The sequence below is a fragment of the Panthera uncia genome, chromosome D2 (genome assembly GCF_023721935.1).
Source record: "Panthera uncia isolate 11264 chromosome D2, Puncia_PCG_1.0, whole genome shotgun sequence".
In the NCBI taxonomy this organism is placed as follows: Eukaryota; Metazoa; Chordata; class Mammalia; order Carnivora; family Felidae; genus Panthera; species Panthera uncia.
The window spans coordinates 7,681,618-7,701,257 of NC_064818.1; the positions used below are offsets into that span (position 1 = coordinate 7,681,618).

The 19,640-nt window shown below is 43.7% G+C and overlaps 1 protein-coding gene across 3 annotated transcripts; it reads left to right on the forward strand.

The window, feature by feature from the left end:
• Positions 1-1,830: 1,830 nt before the first annotated feature.
• Positions 1,831-17,499, forward strand: LIPF (lipase F, gastric type). Of its 3 annotated transcripts, none has more exons than XM_049644946.1 (9): positions 1,831-1,953; positions 2,131-2,248; positions 3,061-3,259; positions 4,859-4,968; positions 9,166-9,302; positions 10,941-11,087; positions 13,594-13,665; positions 14,322-14,393; positions 17,145-17,499. In XM_049644946.1, exons 1-9 carry the CDS (start codon positions 1,849-1,851, stop codon positions 17,379-17,381), a joined length of 1,197 nt encoding a protein of 398 aa, XP_049500903.1. In that variant the 5' UTR covers positions 1,831-1,848; the 3' UTR covers positions 17,382-17,499. The 3 variants fall into 3 exon arrangements, with proteins under 3 accessions (XP_049500903.1, XP_049500904.1, XP_049500902.1); XM_049644947.1 differs by having other exon boundaries at positions 2,131-2,245; positions 3,157-3,259; XM_049644945.1 differs by lacking the exon at positions 10,941-11,087 and having other exon boundaries at positions 1,945-1,953.
• Positions 17,500-19,640: the final 2,141 nt, after the last annotated feature.

Sequence of the window (19,640 nt, forward strand, 5' to 3'; positions counted from 1 at the left end):
GACAGAGTGCAAGCAAGGGAGGGGCAGAGAGAGAGGGAGACACAGAATCGGAAGCAGGCTCCAGGCTCTGAGCCATCAGCCATCAGCCCAGAGCCCGACTCACGGACCGCGAGATCGTGACCTGAGTCGAAGTCGGACGCTTAACCAACTGAGCCACCCAGGCGCCCCTTCTTTGTGGTTTTGAATTGCATCTCACTTTTTTCTTTGAGCAATATGCATGACATTCTGTTTTTACAACAATTTATAAGATTATTATGTTCTCTACTGATAGGCATTTAGGTCATTCCCAATCTTCCCCATTATAAACAGTGTTGTAGTGAACTTTCTCGTCCATATGGTTTTAGACACATTCGTGATTACAGCTGAGTTAAAATCTAAATGTAGAACAGAAGGGTTAAATTTTCAGGAATATTGCCAGCTTCCTCTTGAAAGACCTCGCAAAAGCTTATACTCCTACAAACAGCATTTAAGTGTCTGTTTCACCCAACTTTGCCATCATTATGAATTATCAGACTTTGTTTGATAGGTGTTATAACATGATAGTTTTAATTTACATTTCCTTAATTATAATGTAATTGAAAATATTTGCAAATGTGTTTAAGTTGTAGAGTTTTAGGCCACTTTTCTCTCCAGGAAAACTTTTTCATGTGCTAAACCAATAGTTAATGGTTTGCTGGGTTTTTTTCTTACTGATTTATAAAAGCTAGCTAGACATTAAAATTTTTTTTATGTTTATTTATTTTTGACACACAGAGAGAGAGAGAGACAGAGCATGAGCGGGGGAGGGGTAGAGAGAGAGGGAAACACAGAATCCAAAGCAGGCTCCAGGCTCTGAGCTGTCAGCACAGAGCCCGAGGCAGGGCTCGAACTCACAGACCGCGAGATCATGACCTGAGCCGAAGTCGGACGCTCAACCGACAGGGCCACCCAGGCGCCCCTAGAAGCTAGCTAGACATTAAAGGAATTAATCTTTTGTCTTAAAAGCTACAGCCGTATTATGGAGGTTAACATATGTTTTTGGACTTTTTAAAATAGCTAATAAAAGCTCGCCAAATTTGTTAGAGCAATTATGTGAAAGACTGATCACGTAAACAATCGTCCTAATTTGATCCACTTGAAATTATCGTTAACCTATCTGCGAAGTGGGTTGTTAGATCTTACCTGTAAAATACGAGGGGGTTGAATGAGACAGTCACTAGAATTCTTTTCAAATCATGATACTAATTTTCCTTTTTGTTGTTAGATCCTTGCAACCAAAGATATTGTACCCTCCAACACGTTGTTAATTTATCAAGACCTACCTAAGTCATTTCAATTAGTAGTGTATATACTACTTTAGTTATGGCAGCACTCTGAGTAGATGGTGGCAGCTTTTAAATCCACATAATTACCCCAAATCAATAAATATTTATGGAGTGGCTGTTATAAACAATATCCAAAACGCCACAATGAGTTCGAATGCATGTCACATTGAGGATGAATCTAGAAGAATCAAATGTGTACACAACACACACACAACCTTGGGCTCTCGAAATGAGTTGACAAAAGCCTTAAACATGCGGTATACTAAGAATGGGATCTTATGTCAGACAATTAGAAGACATTTTTATCAATTCAGGTTTACTCAACATGACTGGAAAACCGAGTGGGAAATGTTCTGAAAGGAATCAAGTCAAGCATTGTGACACCGATATCCACGTGTCCCAGTTTATTGCCCAACAGAATATAATCCAACCCAAGCCTTTCTCTAGTTTGCGTGAAAGGAAAATTAGCACAAAATACAAGTATGAAGAAAGTGTAATAGTTTAACCATGCACGGCTCATTCTTCTGTTTCAGGCAAGAGCAAAATGCTGTTGCTATTAACAGTGGCCAGTTTGATATCTGCGCTTGGAACCACACATGGTTTCTTGGGAAAATTACACCCGACAAACCCTGAAGTGACTATGAATATCGTAAGTCTCTGGGGGGCGGGGGGTAGGGAACCTATAGAACGAGGAGCTACCACCGTGACTTAGAATCACGGTGAGTTGAAGCCTTGACATGACCGATCAAGAGTAACTAACCATATCTGCTTACCAGATGCGTTTAAAAAGTCAACTAAAACTTAAAGCTGTGTTTTTCCTCCCCAGAGTCAGATGATCTCCTTCTGGGGATACCCAAATGAAGAGTATGAAGTTGTGACTGAGGATGGTTACGTCCTTGGGATCAACAGAATCCCTTACGGAAGGAAAAATTCAGAGAATAAAGGTATAACCCTGCCTCCCTCCCTTTTTCTCCCTTCCTCTTTCCCTCACACTTTTCTTCCTTTCATTCTTTCCTCCCCTCCTTCCTCCTTTCCTTTCCTCCTAAGGACTTAATAAGTCTTGCTTGTTCTGGAAATGTAACAGTGATGAAACTTTACCTCCGGTCTTCAAAGAGATCAACATCAAGTCAATGAGATAGATACATGGACAGATGGTTACAATAGTATGTGACACGTGCTAGACATGTACAGAGAATATTAAACTAGACGTTCTGGCAAAGGTGCCTAACTGGGCTAGCGGAAGTCAAGAAAAAACTTGCTCTAGAAACAATAACTAAGCTGAGTCCCGGAGATCAAGAAAAGTTAGCCAGAATGTGCGAGACGATTTGAGGCTCATTTCCTGAACAGATAAAGGTCATCTTTTTGGCTATTGCTGCCAAAAGTTTATCTTTTTCTCATTGCAAGAAAACTGTGAAGCACAAAAAAGAGTGAAATTCAGCAAGATCACCTATCTATCACTTTACCACTCACAATCCACTTAAATTAACAACATGCTGAATTTCCTCAGAATATAAGTTTTTCAATGGCTTTTGAGATAGAATTGGCACCCAATAAACGGCACGTATTTAAAGTGCACAATTCGATGTGGCTTGTCACTTGAGTAACTGTCACCGTGATTAAGATAATATATTCAAATGGTCAACTCAGTCAAGCAAACGTATTGCATTCTAGTCCTACGAAAGCCTAGTTCTGTCTTCGTGTTTATCTGAGAATAAGGGATGAGTTTATAAAGCTTGAATACACTTTTCTCCCTTAGGCCGGAGACCTGTTGTGTTTTTGCAGCACGGTTTGCTCGCGTCAGCCACAAACTGGATTTCCAACCTTCCCAACAACAGCCTGGCCTTCCTTCTGGCCGATGCTGGTTATGACGTGTGGCTGGGGAACAGCAGGGGGAACACCTGGGCCAGGAGAAACCTATACTACTCGCCAGACTCAGTTGAATTCTGGGCTTTCAGGTAAAGAAAAGGGACAATTAAAAATAAATACTGAGTTTAGAAAGCATGGGTGGTCGCGTGCGTGTGTATTCCAACCCAGTCCTATTGTTTTTTTAAATTTTTAAGTGTTTATTTATTTTTTGAGAGACAGAGGAAGGGAGAGAGAGACAGAGCATGAGTAGGGGAGGGGCAGAGAGGGAGAGGGAGACACAGAGTCCGAAGCAGGCTCCAGGCTCCGAGCCGTCAGCACAGAGTCCGACACGGGTCTTGAACCCATGAACCTCGAGATCATGACCCGAGCCAAAGTTGGACCCTGAGCCGACTGAGCCACCCAGGCGCCCCCAACCCAGTCCTATTTTAACCTGTTATCCTCCAAGTGGGATAAAAGCAAGTCATTCGTATCCTAATCCCTTTTTGGTTTCTTCCATACACCGCCCTGCAAGGGTAGCTTTCCCCCCACACTTTCTATAGATCTCAGCACCATTATTCGCAGATTCCCTGAATACGCTTTTCCAAATGGAATGAGCAAAGCAACCTGAAACAAGAAAATTCACTGCCCTCAGCAGATTCCCAAAGGAGCATCCGCAGAGATTCGGGAGGATGTTAAAACTCAGTGGGAGATTCAAGAACCTGGGAGATTTGAGGCCGAGGCGGGGGAGGGAGAGAGTAAAGATCGGGGACACTGTGGAAAGATTTGCACAGGTTTCTGATCTCCGGCCCTCTAGGGCCTCGTCCCTGGAAATTGCAGGTAAAAGGGGAAACAGCAGAGATTTCTGTGATGATGCTGAGGCACAGAAGTGCTCTGAGGGTTCCAGGGCCTGAGAGGAAGCCTGTGACTCCTGAGTGATGAGGAAGAGAGACAGGACGAGAGATGACAGATGCTGACGAGGGCTGGGTCAGGCCAGCTACAAGGGTCACGCTGAGGGCCTGGGAACTCGTCTGAGTGCAATGAGAAGCCATCAGAAAGTCTCCAACAACAGAGTGGCATAATCTCCGTTTGCATTTCCTTTTCTTTTTTAAATGTTTATTTTTGAGAGAGAGAGAGAGAGAGCATGAGCAGGGGCCGGGGCAGAGAGAGAGGGAGACACAGAATCCGAAGCAGGCTCCAGGCTCCCAGCTGTCAGCACAGAGCCCTAAGTGGGGCTCAAACTCATGAACCACGGGATCATGACCTGAGCCGGAGTGGGACGCTTAACTGACCGAGCCACCCAGGCGCCCCTCCCCATCTGCATTTTCAAAAGCTCACCCTGGCTCATCCGTGGAGAGTGAAATAGAGGGAGACACGATTCACCTGATCAGGCACTAGAACACTGCATACAAAAGATTATTAAATCTGACTTTCATTTTTAGGTATAGGAATAATCCCCATCTGCAGATGCTACCTTGTTTGGATTAAACTGCAGCTGTAACGCTCTGCCTCAGAAATGATGCCATCTGTTTATAAGAAGCCGCCCCTCCAAAGCACCTAATGCTAATGGTCTATCAGCATTAGCTAATGTCGATCAGCAGCAATGCTTAGAGAACCTAGTTTTCTGTTTCTCTAAGAGAGGCTTAGCTATAAATATGCTCGACTCTTAGAAATTATAGCAAGGAAATGCATTTTTATTTTTTTCCTTGCAGCTTCGATGAAATGGCTAAATACGACCTTCCAGCCACAATTGACTTCATTTTAAAGAAAACTGGACAGGATCAGCTCCGCTACGTTGGCCATTCCCAGGGCACCACGATTGGTAGGTAAAAGGGTTCTTATAGACCTCCTTGCAGCGGTGGGGCAGGCATATTGGCCATTTGCTGATCGTTTTCCATTCATTCTGTGATGTAATGGCCACAACAACCCAGTGACATGGGGACAATTATCATTCCTATCGTACATATGGGGAAGCAAAACAGGAGGGTAAATCATTTGTGCACACATAACACAGGTGCAGCACAGAGGGTGACTCAGATACTAGCTCGGGCCATCTGACGGCCAAGCCCACGCTCAGAGACATGGCTTCGCACGGCCTCTGGACTGAACTTACTCCATCCATTCAACCGCATTTATGGAGCACCAGCCATGTGTCCTAAGAATACAGCAATAAATGAAGTACATTAAAATTTCCATCTTTGTACTGCATATACTCCAGTGGGGAAGCAGAGAAGGTAACAAGGATCGAAAAAGTAAAATAGGAATGCCTGGGTGGCTCAGTAGGTTCAGCGTCAGACTCTTGACTTCCGCTCAGGTCATGATCTCCCGGTTTGTGAGTCTGAGCCCCCACGACGGGCTCCATGATGACAGCATGGAGCCTGCTTGGGATTCTCTCTCTCTCCCTCTCTCTTTGCCCCTCCCCTGCTCATGCTCTCTCTGAAAATAAATAAACTTAAAAAAAATTCTTTTTAAGAGAGTAGGTAGGTAATAGTAATGTTACGGGAAACAAATAAATCGGGAAAGCCTCTCAGGGAGCGTTAGAGGGGACTCAGTGAGTTTAGAGAAAACCACCAGCACTCTCGGAGTAAAGGCACGAAGGAGGTCAGGGTCTGAGCCGTGTGTATACCTGAAAGACTGATGTTCCAGGAGGAAAGGAGGACAAGGGCAAAGGCTCTGAGGCTGCAGCGTGTTCAAGGAACAGCAGCGGGGCAATGCATTGTGTAGCTGAACCAGATAGAAAGAGAGACAGTGAGAGATGATGGAGGGGTGGGATGTGGTTTGAGGAGGGCAGACTGTTCAGGACTTTTTAATGTTTATTTTTGAAGTGGGGAAGGGTCAGAGAGAGGGAGACACAGAATCTGATGCAGGCCCCAGGCTCTGAGCTGGCAGCACAGAGCCTGACGCGGGGCTCGAACTCACGCACGGTGAGATCATGACCTGAGCAGAAGTTGGACTCCTAACCGACTGAGCCACCCAGGCGCCCCAGGGCTTTTTGACTGTTGCAGGGATTTCAGCTTTTACTCTGAGCGAACAGGGAAACCACAGAGTTTTGAAGAGAGGAGTTCTAGCATCTGACCTCAGGATCCTCAACAGGATGGGAAGGTACAGGGTCCTGTGAACAGGATCCCTCCAGCTGCTGATGGAGAACTGGGTTAGGGAACCCAGCTAGAGGACCCTTAGAGAAACCCACCTGCCTGAGACTTGACAGTGACCTGGCTGAGGGTAGGGAGCTGTGGTGCACGGTTAGTTTCCAGATATTTTCTGGAGGGGCAACGTACAGGACTTGCCTCCACAGTGGATATGGGGTGTGAGAGAAAGAGAGGAGTCAAGAATGACACCGGGATTTGTGACCTGAGCACCTGGAGTCATGGAGACACCCAAACCCCGATGGCAAAGGCTGTGAGAAGGGCTGATATGGCACCAGGGAACAGGGGCTGCATCCTCTAGCTGCTGACTCTTAGATACCTGTCGGAGATTTCAGTGCAGGGCCAAGCAGTCGAGTAATGATACAAACCTGGGGTTCAGGGGAGAGGACTGGACTGAAAACACAAAATGTACGTGAGACAGGATGCAAAGGAGTGAGGTCAGACAGGAAAGAGGAGGTGTCCCCCGACTAAGGCCTGGGCCGCTCTTAATCCGGAAGATGAGAGGGAACCAGACAATGATCCTGGGAAGTGATGGTGACAGAGCCCGGAGGGAAGCCAGGAGTGCCTGGTGTTCTGGAAGTCAAGAGGAGAATGTGTTTTAAGGAGAAGGTGGTCAACCGTGGAAGAGGGTGTTGAGGAGTCAGGTGAAATGAAGTCTGAGAAGGGACCACTGCACTTGGCAGCAGGAGAGGTGACCTTCCTAAGAGCAACCTCAGAGGAGTGGCTGGGATGTGAGCATCTAGTGAGTTCAAAAGCACATGAGAGAAAGCCAGACAGGGAAGGGAAAGGGTGGAAGCAAAAGGGGGCAGAATAACAGTGTGTTTTTACGCTAGTCCCCACTCTCGGCTGATGGCCTGAGCCCGTGCCATGATTCGAAGCGATCGGAACGTCCGTGTCTAGACACAGATGCGAGGAAGTCGATGAAGTTGGTGGTGGGTGCTCATGGGAATCCTCTTTCGACCGCTTGCTCTCCTACAGCACGGATCTCCCCTAGAGAATTTGAGACAGAGAAAGAGGTCTGAAGAAGAGCTTCCGGGTGTCCTTTGTCATTGTGGCATACATCATGTTTCCAAGGAGATAAGGATTCAGATTCAGGACGTGTACATACACACTGCTTGAGCGAAGGCCAGAAAGGCGGGCGTAGCAGGGGAAGAAGCTGGGACGTGATGCAGTCCCCAAAAAGTCCTCAGCGCACTCTGTCTGGGATGGCTTTTCAGAGTCTTTGAGCAAGACTAGGTGGCTGGGCCTTTGTACCCACCTGTTGGCCAGCCATTCAATGCAGGCTGCCCTGGGAAGAGATTCTGTTGAATTCTTTGAGAACCTTGGATTGTCTTGAGCAAAAGCAAAATCAGAGAGGAGCGGCTGGGGTTGAATAAATGCCTCAGACGTGCAAGGAATCCAGGCAGGGCAGCACAGCATCAGTCCCACATGGCCCATAATCGACTCACACTCCTCTGTCAAAGAGTGGCAGGTGCTCTAGATTACCAAATAGTACACACCGAACAGAGTTTAACCTTTTTTTGATGATCTTGGGTCATAAAATTATTGCCTTGAGATACACTGCAACAGTGTCCTTGGGATTTGTTGAGATAGGACTGACACTAAATAACTCCCAATGACCACTCTTTGGAGTCAACTGAATTAATGGGATCATTCTTCTTTCTTACGAATGGATATCTTATCATTGCTGTCACCCCACTCCTATTCTTCTGGAAGGTGTTTCTAATCTTCTGTGTACTGGGAAGTTAGATAAGCACCCTTGTTAGAATTGTGCGTAAAATAAGATTGTTCATTCTGAGCCAGCAAGTGTATTCTGAGAAGTCACCTGTCTTGACAGTGTGGGGACCTACTGATACCCACGCGGGTTCTTCACGTGTGATTCTTGCTTTCTCTGGGTGATATGCTGGTTGTAATCTGCAGAGTTAGGCAATCAAGTAAAGAATCCCGTAATAAATGTAGTCTTCTTGAAAGACCATTCTTCCTCAAGTAAAATTAGGCTGTATATTACATAGGTGACGTTAAGTGTCTACATTTGAAACTTTTTTTTTTCAGGCTATTCTTGTGTCTAAAAAAAACCCATTATTAACTGTGGGGAGAGATTATCCTATGTAGTTTGACTGTATAGAATTTAGCTCAATAACTATTTGGTCACATCCTAGTCTACCAATATGCCACTGTTCATAAAATCAGTTAATTACAGACAGGAGCTGAGTATATTTACCATGTGTAGACGTTTGGATTATCTTGGCTACTCACTTGTCCAGCATTTACGATATGCCTCGTGTCCTGGTAAATACCTTCTATAATTCACCTCACTTGGTTCCTAAAAAACCTAATGAAGCACTCATTATTATCCCCATATTTCAGATGAGAAAACTGAGGCTCTTAGTTTTAGGTGACTCCTCCAAGGTCACAAAGCCAGTAAACCACAGAACTGGGATTCAAATCCTGTTTGGTCAGATTTCAGACCTGTGCTTTTCATCTTCCCACTTACATACCCTACTCATCTGCAATGCTAATGATCTCCCTGAGATGACATGAATTTGAACTCATCAAAATCCATACTTTGTATACATCGCTCTTGTCACCATTTGATTAACCTAAAGTTAGCCTATTTTCGAAAGTCAGATAAAAGAATTTAGTATGACTTTTGAAAAGTTCTAGCCTCATGTTCCCAGACAGTCTATGAGAAGAAAACAAATCTATGAAAATCTGATCGCTCTGAGCAAGCAGAGATGGTCAGTGTCTCAGGTTGTCGCTCTTAGTAAATGGCACTTGGAGTAAATCCAAAATAATGTCACGCTTGTAACACACGCGCACACACACGCGCACACACGCGCGCGGGCCTTCTTCGGTTCCTTGTTCTATTTCAGGTTTTATTGCCTTCTCTACCAATCCCAAGCTGGCTAAGAAAATAAAAACTTTTTATGCGCTGGCTCCTGTGGCCACTGTCAAGTACACCAAGACCCTGTTAAACAAGCTCATGCTTCTTCCGTCGTTCCTCTTCAAGGTATGTGATTCTCTTTAATTGAATCTAAGATAACAAATCGCCCCTGGGTTTCAGAGTGATGCAGACAGAACAAAATCACCTGGGGTGGTGTCCAATCCCGTTTTCGCCCAGGACTGGGGAGGGACGCATGCGAGTTTTATTCCTTGTGCGCACACGTGGTTTAGTCCTTGCGCGCGCGCGTGTACTATTTCTCGGCTAGCACCGACCGCAGTTGAGTCCCCGTTGAGCCGCTGAGATCCCCGTTTGTTTCCGCGTGTTCCGTTACTTTCCGAGGGTTAGCAACTCCGGGAGTGTGGGTGCTCCCTCACAGACGTTCAGTTTCCTTCAACCTGTGTGAAAGCCGCGATTCCACACCAGAGTGGGGAAAGGGAAATAAGAACAAAACCGCACAGTCAAAAGAAGAAGCGTAAACTACCCATCGTGGAGAAAACCAGGAAGAGAAAGGGGAGAAAACAAAGAGAAGGGGAGGGAAAAGGAAGAAGAGCGGAAGAAGGCAACGCTTGGCGAGGCCAGGACCTTGAGGCCCTTCATCAAATGCCCTTGGCTTTCCAACGCTTTTCCTAAGAGTTTCCTCCTTTAGTGGGGTTCCAGAGGACTGGAGCATGGGTCGCAATAAGCCGGAAGTGCCTTGTATAGGCGCCTACAGGGGAGGGAATTCGTAATCTTTGTTCTTCCTACACTTAATCCCCTCCTTCTCCCCCGTGCAGAAACCAACGCTCACATAGGCAGACACAACATCCTTTAGAACAGTTTTACATCAGGCTGTAAAAAGTCATGCTGCTATTTCCTCCTGCGGTTTGGTACTATTCATTTCTTTTCACTCCGAACGAACATGTGTGTGTGTGTGTCGCAAGCCTAAGAGACTTTACCTCCAAACTACATTTGTAAAGCTTCTATTCAGAATGTGAAAAATCGTAATGACCTTGAGTATAATTACTGGCTGTGTTGATGCAGATATTTATTACCTCCTTGTGCTCTGAGGCTCTGATAGGCAATGTGGACAGATGGTTTTAAAATAATAATAAAAAGCATTAGACCTTAAGTCAGGGGCTTGAGGCTTGGGTCAGGTTTCTAGCTATAATCCGGTTCTACTTAGCACAAGCCCCTGCCTCTTTATTAGCCTCCTTTTTCCTCATGCAGCCTTCTTCTTTCCTCAAGAAGACTTGAAGCAAATCTTTCAATTGTCTTTCAACCCATGCAGTCCTGGCTTCGTTGTCTTTCCAAAGGCTTTGCTGAAAATACGGCTGAGTCACCATTTCCGCTCCTGATCTTTTCATGTTTTATTGCTGAAATCACGTATCTCGGCACTTAATTATGACATTCTGCCACACTGTTTTATGATCTTATTTCATAACGCTTAGTAGCCCAACTAGACTATAATTCTTTGTGTCTTATACTTCTCAGCAGCCAGTACATTTCTCGGTGGAACCATAAATACTCAGTATGGAGCATCGGCCCTATCCCCTCCACAACTATGTTGTGGGAATAAAGTGAGAAAAAGTTTTCAAGATTCCTAAAACAACATAAGATGAAAATCCCATCAGCCTAGTCACACCTATACCAGGAAACAAGACAAATTAATGCGTCTTTTCTGCAGCTTAATTTTTGGAAACTTCTAACGATGCTTTTGTTTTTCAGATGATATTCGGGAACAAAATATTCTACCCACACCACTTTTTTGATCAATTTCTTGCCACTGAAGTGTGCTCCCGCGAGATGGTGGACCTCCTCTGTAGCAACACCTTATTTATCATTTGTGGATTTGACACTAGTAACTTGAATATGGTTTGTATGCATTGACATTTCTTTTTTTTTCTTTTTTTTTTTTTTTTTTGCATTGACATTTCTATTCTGAAGATTTTGAGCAACACTTTGATGACTTGTCCTACCATCACTTAGAAAGGATCATTCAGGGGCGCCTGGGGGGCTAGTCGGTTATGCGTCCGACTTTGGCTCAGGTCATGATCTCGCGGTCCGTGGGTTCGAGACTCGTGTCGGGCTCTGTGCTGACAGCTCAGAACCTGAAGCCTGCTTTGGATTCTGTGTCTCCTTCTCTCTCTCTGCCCCTCCCCTGCTTGCGCTCTGTCTCTCTCGCTCTCTTAAAAATAAACATTACACAAAAAAATTTTTTTTAAAGAAATGATCATTGAAACAGCTAGAATAGCTTCAGAACTGTGTCTAGGCCATGTAGCTCAGCCCAAGGGAAGTCACACCGTTGCTCCCAGTTTTGTTCCCTTCAGCTCCCTGCTGTCACCCAAGGGCCTTCTAAAGTAAACAGCAGGTAGAAAAAATAGTAGATGGTGAGCACTACTCACTTTTGACCACCTAAATAATTGGCATCATATTTAAATTCTGTGAGGGGAGGCATTGAGCCATATGTTTTGGCAGGCTTCTCTGTAGGAAAACAATGCCTAGGCTTTGAATAAATGTTCTTTATAAATATTCTTAATGCTAGGGCACCTGGGTGGCTCAGGGGGTTGAGCGTCTGACTCTTGATTTCCATTCAGGTCATGATACAACAGTTCATGGGATCGAGCCCCATGTTGGGGCTCAATAAATAAACTTTAACAACAACAACAACAACAAAACTCATTTCAGAGAAATTATGTTAGCGCTCGTCCACACTCTTTATCTGCTATTTCACTTGCTTTGCCTTGGGTAGGGATTTTAAAGTTTATTTATTGAGAGAGAGAGAGAGAGAGAGAGAGAGAGAGAGAGAGAGAGAGAGCATGAGTGGGGAAAGGGCAGAGAGAGAGGGAAAGAGAGAATCCAATGCGGGCTCGAACTCATGAACCGTGAGATCATGACCTGACTGAAATCAACAGTCCAATGCTTAACTGACTGAGCCAACCATGTGCCCCAGATTGGTGTTTTAAGACTGCAAAATGCAGAATCAAAAGTAGTTAAGAGTACGGAGTCAAGCTGAGAGGCTAAATTCAAATCCTGTTTTTGGAGCTGACTTACACTCATCTTCTTGGTTTGCTTTTCCACAAAATGTACCATTGTGGAGATTAAATGAACTAATATGTGTAAGACATACAGAACATAGTTCAAAGCACATCACTCATAGCAATAGCACGTTTTGCTAGTAATACTATTATATATCGACAATTATCCTCACTCAAAATTGTCAGTTTAGTTACATACCCTTGAGCACCAAAAAAAAAAAAAAACAAAACAAAAACACCAAGTGCACTGATAAAACGATATAATTCTACCTACAGGTACCTACTCACTAAACAACCTTTATTGGAGGCACTACTAAGGGTTGTAGCTACTGGGAACACAATGGTGAAAAGACAGATATGTTCCCTCCCTCATGGAAATCAAGGACATTCAGGTCTTTTTCTCAATGTTAGTCAGAATCTGTAGATATTTTAAAATATATACGAACAAAGGGAACTTTCCTTAGTTCCTATTTTTGATGGTAAATACAAGTCTCATCCTTCTCCCTTGGAAGGGAGTCACTCTCTTTGGCTCTGGGAATGTCTGCCATTTTGTACGTGGAGCTCGACAGAGTAGTCTACCTTTACCACACCAAGAAAAGGCAGACTAAATTACTGGGTTCCATCCATAAAAGCCTTATGAGAAAAATAATAATACAATAGATACATGAGGAGGCAATTAGAGAGTTCATCCTCTGCATGAAAATTATGTGAAGAGATACTTCATTCCCCTATGAAGATGGTCAATTTGTTTGATCCTATCCATGGTCTTCGATACAGTGGAATTAAGACCCACTGTGAACTAATCTATGCAAGATGAGATGGGGATTTCAGTTTGTTGTCCGGGGTCTGACCAAGGACACTGATAAGACAGCAGGATGGCATAGAGATTATAAATGTGCCATATATGTATACTGACTATCGCATATATGGCATATACATACATACGTCTAGATATATATACATATATAGGTCTGTAGAGCAAGAGGCTTGTGTATGGACGTTACATTTACTGCACTCCGGCACCGGGTAGGGAAGAATGAAGAGCTGAGAAGTTAGAGAGCTAGATTAAAGTCCCTGGCTCCACCCTGATACAAACCATGTGACATTGGCCATTTCTGGAAACTTCTTGGGAAGTCTTCTCATGGAGTAGCCACTGACCAAACAAACTGGCTCCTGCAATTGCCCCTTGCAAACTCTAAACTGGCATACAGCCGTGTTGCTCCTATCTTTCGGGTAAACCCTGCCCTTAAACACCTGACCTGGATCAGAACACTTTCAGTCTTAGGCTATTTTTAAGAAACCAAATATACATCGGTGTCTGTGTGTCTGTGTTTGCTTTCTAGAGTCGCTTGGATGTGTATCTGTCACATAATCCAGCAGGAACGTCGGTTCAAAACGTCCTCCACTGGTCCCAGGTATCATTTCTCAAATACTATTAAAACTTCTGTTGTGTGCCTGAACCCCTGGCACTTTACCCAAAGCACATTCTTTTTTTTTTTTTTTAGTGTTTATTTTTATTTTTGAGACAGAGAGACAGAGCATGGGCAAAGGAGGGGCAGAGAGAAGGGGAGACACAGAATCCAAAGCAGGCTCCAGGCTCTGATCTGTCCGCACAGAGCCTGATGGGTCTCAAACCCACAAGCCACGAGATCATGACCTGAGCCAAAGTCAGACGCTTAACCGACTGAGCCACCCAGACGCCCCCCTAAAGCACACTCTTAAGATAGTCTGCCAAATGCTCCTGGAAGGGAATTTTTCTGCCATGTTGCTAGTTGCTGATAATAGCTATCAATCCATGTGAATGGAAATCCTCTGAAAACAATCACTTTTGGGAGCAAAGAAATGAATGATTTTTAGGACGTGGCATGCAAGAAAAAAATATTTCAAGCAAAGCTACATTTAAATTTGCATAGATATCTTGTCCTAGATGATGAACAGTCTTGGTTTTTTGGAAGGAGAAGAATGTTTTTCAATAACTGTTTACATTGGAAGTAAACTTCCTAGAAAGCTTTGATTTTCACACAGTGAGGAGAGTTTTTATTTCTTTGTATTCTTAATTTCTCTCCATCAGGCTGTCAAGTCTGGGAAATTCCAAGCTTTTGACTGGGGAAGTCCGGTTCAGAACATGATTCACTTTCATCAGGTAAGCTTCTTGAAGTTAAAATTATTCACATTTTGAAAGACAAAGATATAAAAGGTTTGAGATGAAATTACAATAATCATGCATACACTTTCCAAAGGAATGTTAGTGCCCAGACTCATCCTTCAGGAAATTAGAAAGTAGACGATAATTTCCTTAGAATCCTGTCATCAGACCAGACATCGCGCCGTGAACTCCTGCTCCAGTGGCCGCACTCAGGGTACCGCACCACCACGTGCGAGGAACGTTCTAGAACGCATCACCCCTCACCCTCTTGCACAGACTTGCCCTGGATCCTGCACCCCAACACACAGTTCCCTCCTTCCGGAAATGCAATTCTCTGATACGACAAGCCAATAATTGGAACGGCTTGTGAGATAAAGCTGAAATCTCTGGTCTTCTTACACAACACCCTTTCCTTTGTCGAAAGCCAGAGAAGCGATTCCACCACATTCCAGATATAAGATGTTAGGGTGGCATGTTGGCAGGTCAAGGCTGAGATACCTGTCAGCAGGCAGGGGCTTTGTCTAAAGGCAGGCACACTGGCCACCCCTTGCACTCACTGCAGCACAGAGAAGCCAGGCTTTGGAGTTCATCCTATCTGGGGCCCGTAGGCGTTCAGATAGGAATTACTTCGTCTCTCCACCCAGATGTGGAATGAGACAATGTCTTCCAGCCCTCAGCGCAGGGTGCACCCTCAGACCATCACTGGCCAAATTTGAACAGGAGAGCCACCCTGCAGTTTTGGTAATCCTCTCCCCTTCCTTCTGACCCCACCCCAAATTTTCCACCCAAGTATTGGTGGGGAGCCTCCCGATTTCCATCTGCTTCCATGACTCAGTGTTTAGAAGGGATTTCTATCTCTTCACCACAATATCGTATGTGTAGAGACGATGCCTCCTGCTTTTGTGCCATTTTCGATGTCTTAAAGAGGGTTTTCGCACAACACCATCAGATCAAGCATTGTTGAGATGCCTTTTCCCCGACCATCACCTCCACAAGGCCCCACAACACAGACTTGCTTTGCATCTACCTTTCTACTGGGCTGTGCCTACCTACCAGCAGTCCCAGGCACCCATCTGGGAGGACCTGGAACACCAAGTCCCAAGTGCACCCTGCCCCCCCAGCCAAGCCCGAAATAGCACAGGATGGTCTTCCACTGAGGCAGTGACACTAATTTAAGAGCCAGAAGCCAGCATCTAATAAACCCTTTGAACAGTGGAACATGAATAAAGGAAAGTAGGTTTATTATTACGGATATTCTCTATACTACTCTTTTCTTCACTATAATAAAGTGTTAAAATACTGTGAACAATTCTATATGATTCGTTATTTTGCTATGACAAGTTGGCTATTCTGTAAGGTGAGAATATAAAAAAATTTAGTATATTGGATAGTATTCTTGAGAACATGATCGGAAAAAACCAACAAAATTCTCTGTTGATAGTGGTGAAATTGGTAATGGTTTGCTTATTTCCTTGTCCTGCTTTATTAACCTTTTTAAAATGTGTGTGTAAATGGTGATTTTCTAGAAATGCAGGTGGGGCTGATGATAGCTTTTATCACAATTTGATCCAATATTTAGTAAAATCAGGTAAGTATTCAACAAATACAACCCCTTCACTGAACTGACTGACCTACCCACTGACCCTACTGGCACATCAATACGAAGCAAACATAAATGACTCAAGACATTTCAAGATCATATTTTAGAGGGTCGGGTAGAAACAGTCAATTACAGTTAGAATCCAGTCAAATCCACTTCCTTTCGCTTGGGTAGAAATCTAAATTTTTAATTTGTAAGAATTGTTATCTAAAGCCTTGCTATTCAAGGCCATGGTCCAGGACCAACAGTGCCAGCATCACCTAGGAATGCAGAATCCTGGCCCTTCCCCCAGATCAGAATCTTCATATTAACAAGATCCACGGGTGATTTATAGGCCTGTTAGAGTTTAAGAAGCACTGACCTAAAACATATTGCATCTACTTTGCGTTGTGGATAAGGGTGACTTTCTCTGAGCAATGGCTGTTAAGAATCTTCTTAAAAAACTAGGTCATGCCATTTGCAAAACATGGATGAAACTTGAGGGCTTGATACTAAGTCAACTAAGTCAGACAGAGAAGGATACATAGTGTTTAATCTTACTTCCATGTGGGATCTAAAAACAAAAACAACAGCTGAGTTCATAGATACGGAGAACAATTGGTAGTTGGCAGAGGTGAGGGGTACAGGGTTGGTAAAATGGCTGACGGTGGTCAAAACGTACAAACTCCCAGTTCATACAGCAAGTAAGTCCTGAGGGTGTCACGTACAGCATGGTGACTATAATGAGCAATACCGTATTGCGTGTTTGAAAGTTGCCAAGAAAGTAGATCTTGAAAGTACTCATCACAAGAAAATAAATTGCGACTATGTGTGGTGGTGGACATTAACTACGTTTATTGTGGCAACCATTTCATGATATGTGCATATTTTAAATCATTATGTTGTACACCTGAAATTAATATAATGTTCTAAGTCAATTATACTTCAATAAAATATCTAGGCTGGCTAATGTATACATATATATACATATATATATGTATGTGTGTGTATACACATATACACACACACATATGTATATTATATATTAAATAATATATAAATATATTATTATATATTAAATATGTAAATATATATTAATTTAGCCAAGGAATAAATATTTAAAGTGCAGCTACCTACAAAACTGAGATTCTTTCTGTCTTGCATTTTAGCCCACACCCCCCTACTATAACCTGACGGACATGCACGTCCCGATTGCGGTGTGGAATGGTGGCAATGACTTGTTGGCAGACCCTGAAGATGTCGACCTTCTGCTTTCCAAACTCCCCAATCTCATTTACCACAGGAAGATTCCTCCTTACAATCACTTGGACTTTATCTGGGCCATGGATGCCCCTCAAGTAATTTACAACGAAATCATTTCTATGATGGGAGAAGATAATAAGTAGTTCTAGATTTAAAGAATTATCCGTTTATTTTTCCAAAATTAATTTCTTCTCTCACACACGGTTCTCTATAATGCTTTGGGATACGGTGATTCTTCCTGTAATTTTGATTTTAGAAATATATTCGCATCAATAATCTTTCCGTTTATTGTTTTGGATTTAAAATAATTTTAAGGGGCACCTGGGTGGCTCAGTCGGTTAATCGTCAGACTCTTGATTTCAGCTTGAGGTCACGATCTCACCACTCATTAGTTCAAGCCCTGCATCGGGCTCTACGCTGCCAGTGCAGAGCCTGCTTGGGATGTTCTCTCTCTCTCTCTCCCTCTCTCTCTCTCTCTCTCTCTCTCTCTCTCTCTGTCTCAAAATAAATAAGGGAGAAAATAAACAAAATAATTTTAAAAATTTTTTGTGCTTAACATGGGGTGCAGAAACTCTCGAAAGAACAGATTCCTGGAGAGGCGAAACGTCTCTTCCGGCCTTCCCATTCCATGCATATGCTAGACCCAACCTAGAGCATGAGACACGAGTGGTGAGTGTTGCCAAGAGACGGTCCCGGGATGGAACACTGATGCCCCCCATGCGTGCGTGAGATCGAGTACCCGTGTGCATCGCCTTCTATGGCCTACGACCGCTGCAGCCCATTCTCTCCCTCTCTGCTGCGTATCACGTGCTGTTTTGCGTATTTACCTCCATGAAATGGCAAAGCAAGCTATAAGCTCAATCAAAGGCAGCTCACTCTCACTTCCTAGAGGGAAGAGACCAACGGGTAGCCCTGGTTCTGGAAGTTGGGGACGAAATGTGTTGTCTATCCCTTCTGCTCTTCTATCCCACATCCCTGGACCTTGACCACAAAACGTGCAACAACTAACCACAAGATTTTTCACGTCACTGCCGACATCCTGGCAAACACGGGATCCAGAAGCACGCCCACTGCTCTGTAAGTCAGAATGTGCTACTGTCACCAGCTGGTGCGCCATCTGCCCACCCCCCCCCCCAAATGTCTCCTCCAAACGTCCAAGATTCCAAGATCTCCACTAAGCACAGTCTCACCTGGGAAATTCTACCAACCCAGTGATATTGTGACCTCGTATTTTATACAATGAAGCTTTTTGGGTCACGCTATAGTAGGGCTTAATGGGCAGAAAATACATATGAGATCAAGACTATCTGGTACCCACGACGTGTATAGTACATAGTGGGTATTCACAAAACACTGTTAATGTTTCGTTACACTGCCAGGTCCCTCAACCTTTGCTAGAAAGCCCGAAGCTTTCTTGTTCATTCTATCCCCTGTATTTTTAAAGTGGAAACAAGAAATTGGTCAAAGAAGATCATGTAAAAGCCTTGATTTCAATATTTCAGTGAACTTTGTTGGCGGCCTTCAATAAACTGACATGAGCGTCTCAGTGCCTAGTGACTAATGTTCATGGTGGCGTCGCTGGTTAAGGAGTCAGATGCTTCATCAACTCTGCCTTCTCAAGAGAAGAACGATCATTAAAGCAAACTCCGTTTCTTTTAGTCTGCATTTAGCAAACGCGGACAACTTTGGTTTTAGTTGTTGAAACCAAGTAGGTATATGGTTTATAGAAATAAATATATTTCTACTAATATCTCTCATTCCTAAATCTGAACGGTCAACATCCCAGCTGACCTTCAAGGATTTATTTCACTAGTTACTACCTAGTTCCCATAGTAGTTTGAAGCAAATTTGAGACATTATATATTTCACCAATGAGTATTTCAGGATGTATTTCTGGAAGATAAGGTCTCTTTTTATTTCTTAATTTTTTAAATGTTTATTTATTTTTGAGAGACAGAGAGAGAGAGAGCACGGGGGAGGGGCAGAAAGAGGGAGACAGAATTCGAAGCAGGCTCTGTGCTGATAGCAGAGAGCAGGATACAGAGTTCGAACTCCCCAACTGTGAGATCATGACCTGAGCCGAAGTCGGATGCTTAACGCACTGAGCCACCCAGGCGCCCCTGACAAGGTCTCTTTTTAAACATAACAATACTATTACCACATCCAAAAATTCCTTAATATCGTTAAACATCCAGCCTCTGTTCAAATTTCCAATTGTCTCAAAAATGTCAAATTTTTTTATAGTTTGCTTGAATCAGGATCCAAATAAGCTCCTCACCTTTTTATTGGTTGATCTGTCTCTTATCTCATTAGGTCTACAGGTCATCTGTCCCATTTCTTTTTATTTCTTTACATTTTTTTGGTTGTTGTTGTTAGAGAAACTGTCTTTTGCTTGTAGTTTC

Excerpts from the sequence above, each read along its gene's own strand:
- LIPF (XM_049644946.1), top strand. The coding sequence starts at position 1,849 with ATGCTGTTGCTATTAACAGTGGCCAGTTTGATATCTGCGCTTGGAACC. Across the intron at positions 2,249-3,060 it reads GAAAAATTCAGAGAATAAAG|GCCGGAGACCTGTTGTGTTT; the intron begins GTATAACCCTGC and ends TTTCTCCCTTAG. Across the intron at positions 3,260-4,858 it reads GTTGAATTCTGGGCTTTCAG|CTTCGATGAAATGGCTAAAT; the intron begins GTAAAGAAAAGG and ends TTTTCCTTGCAG.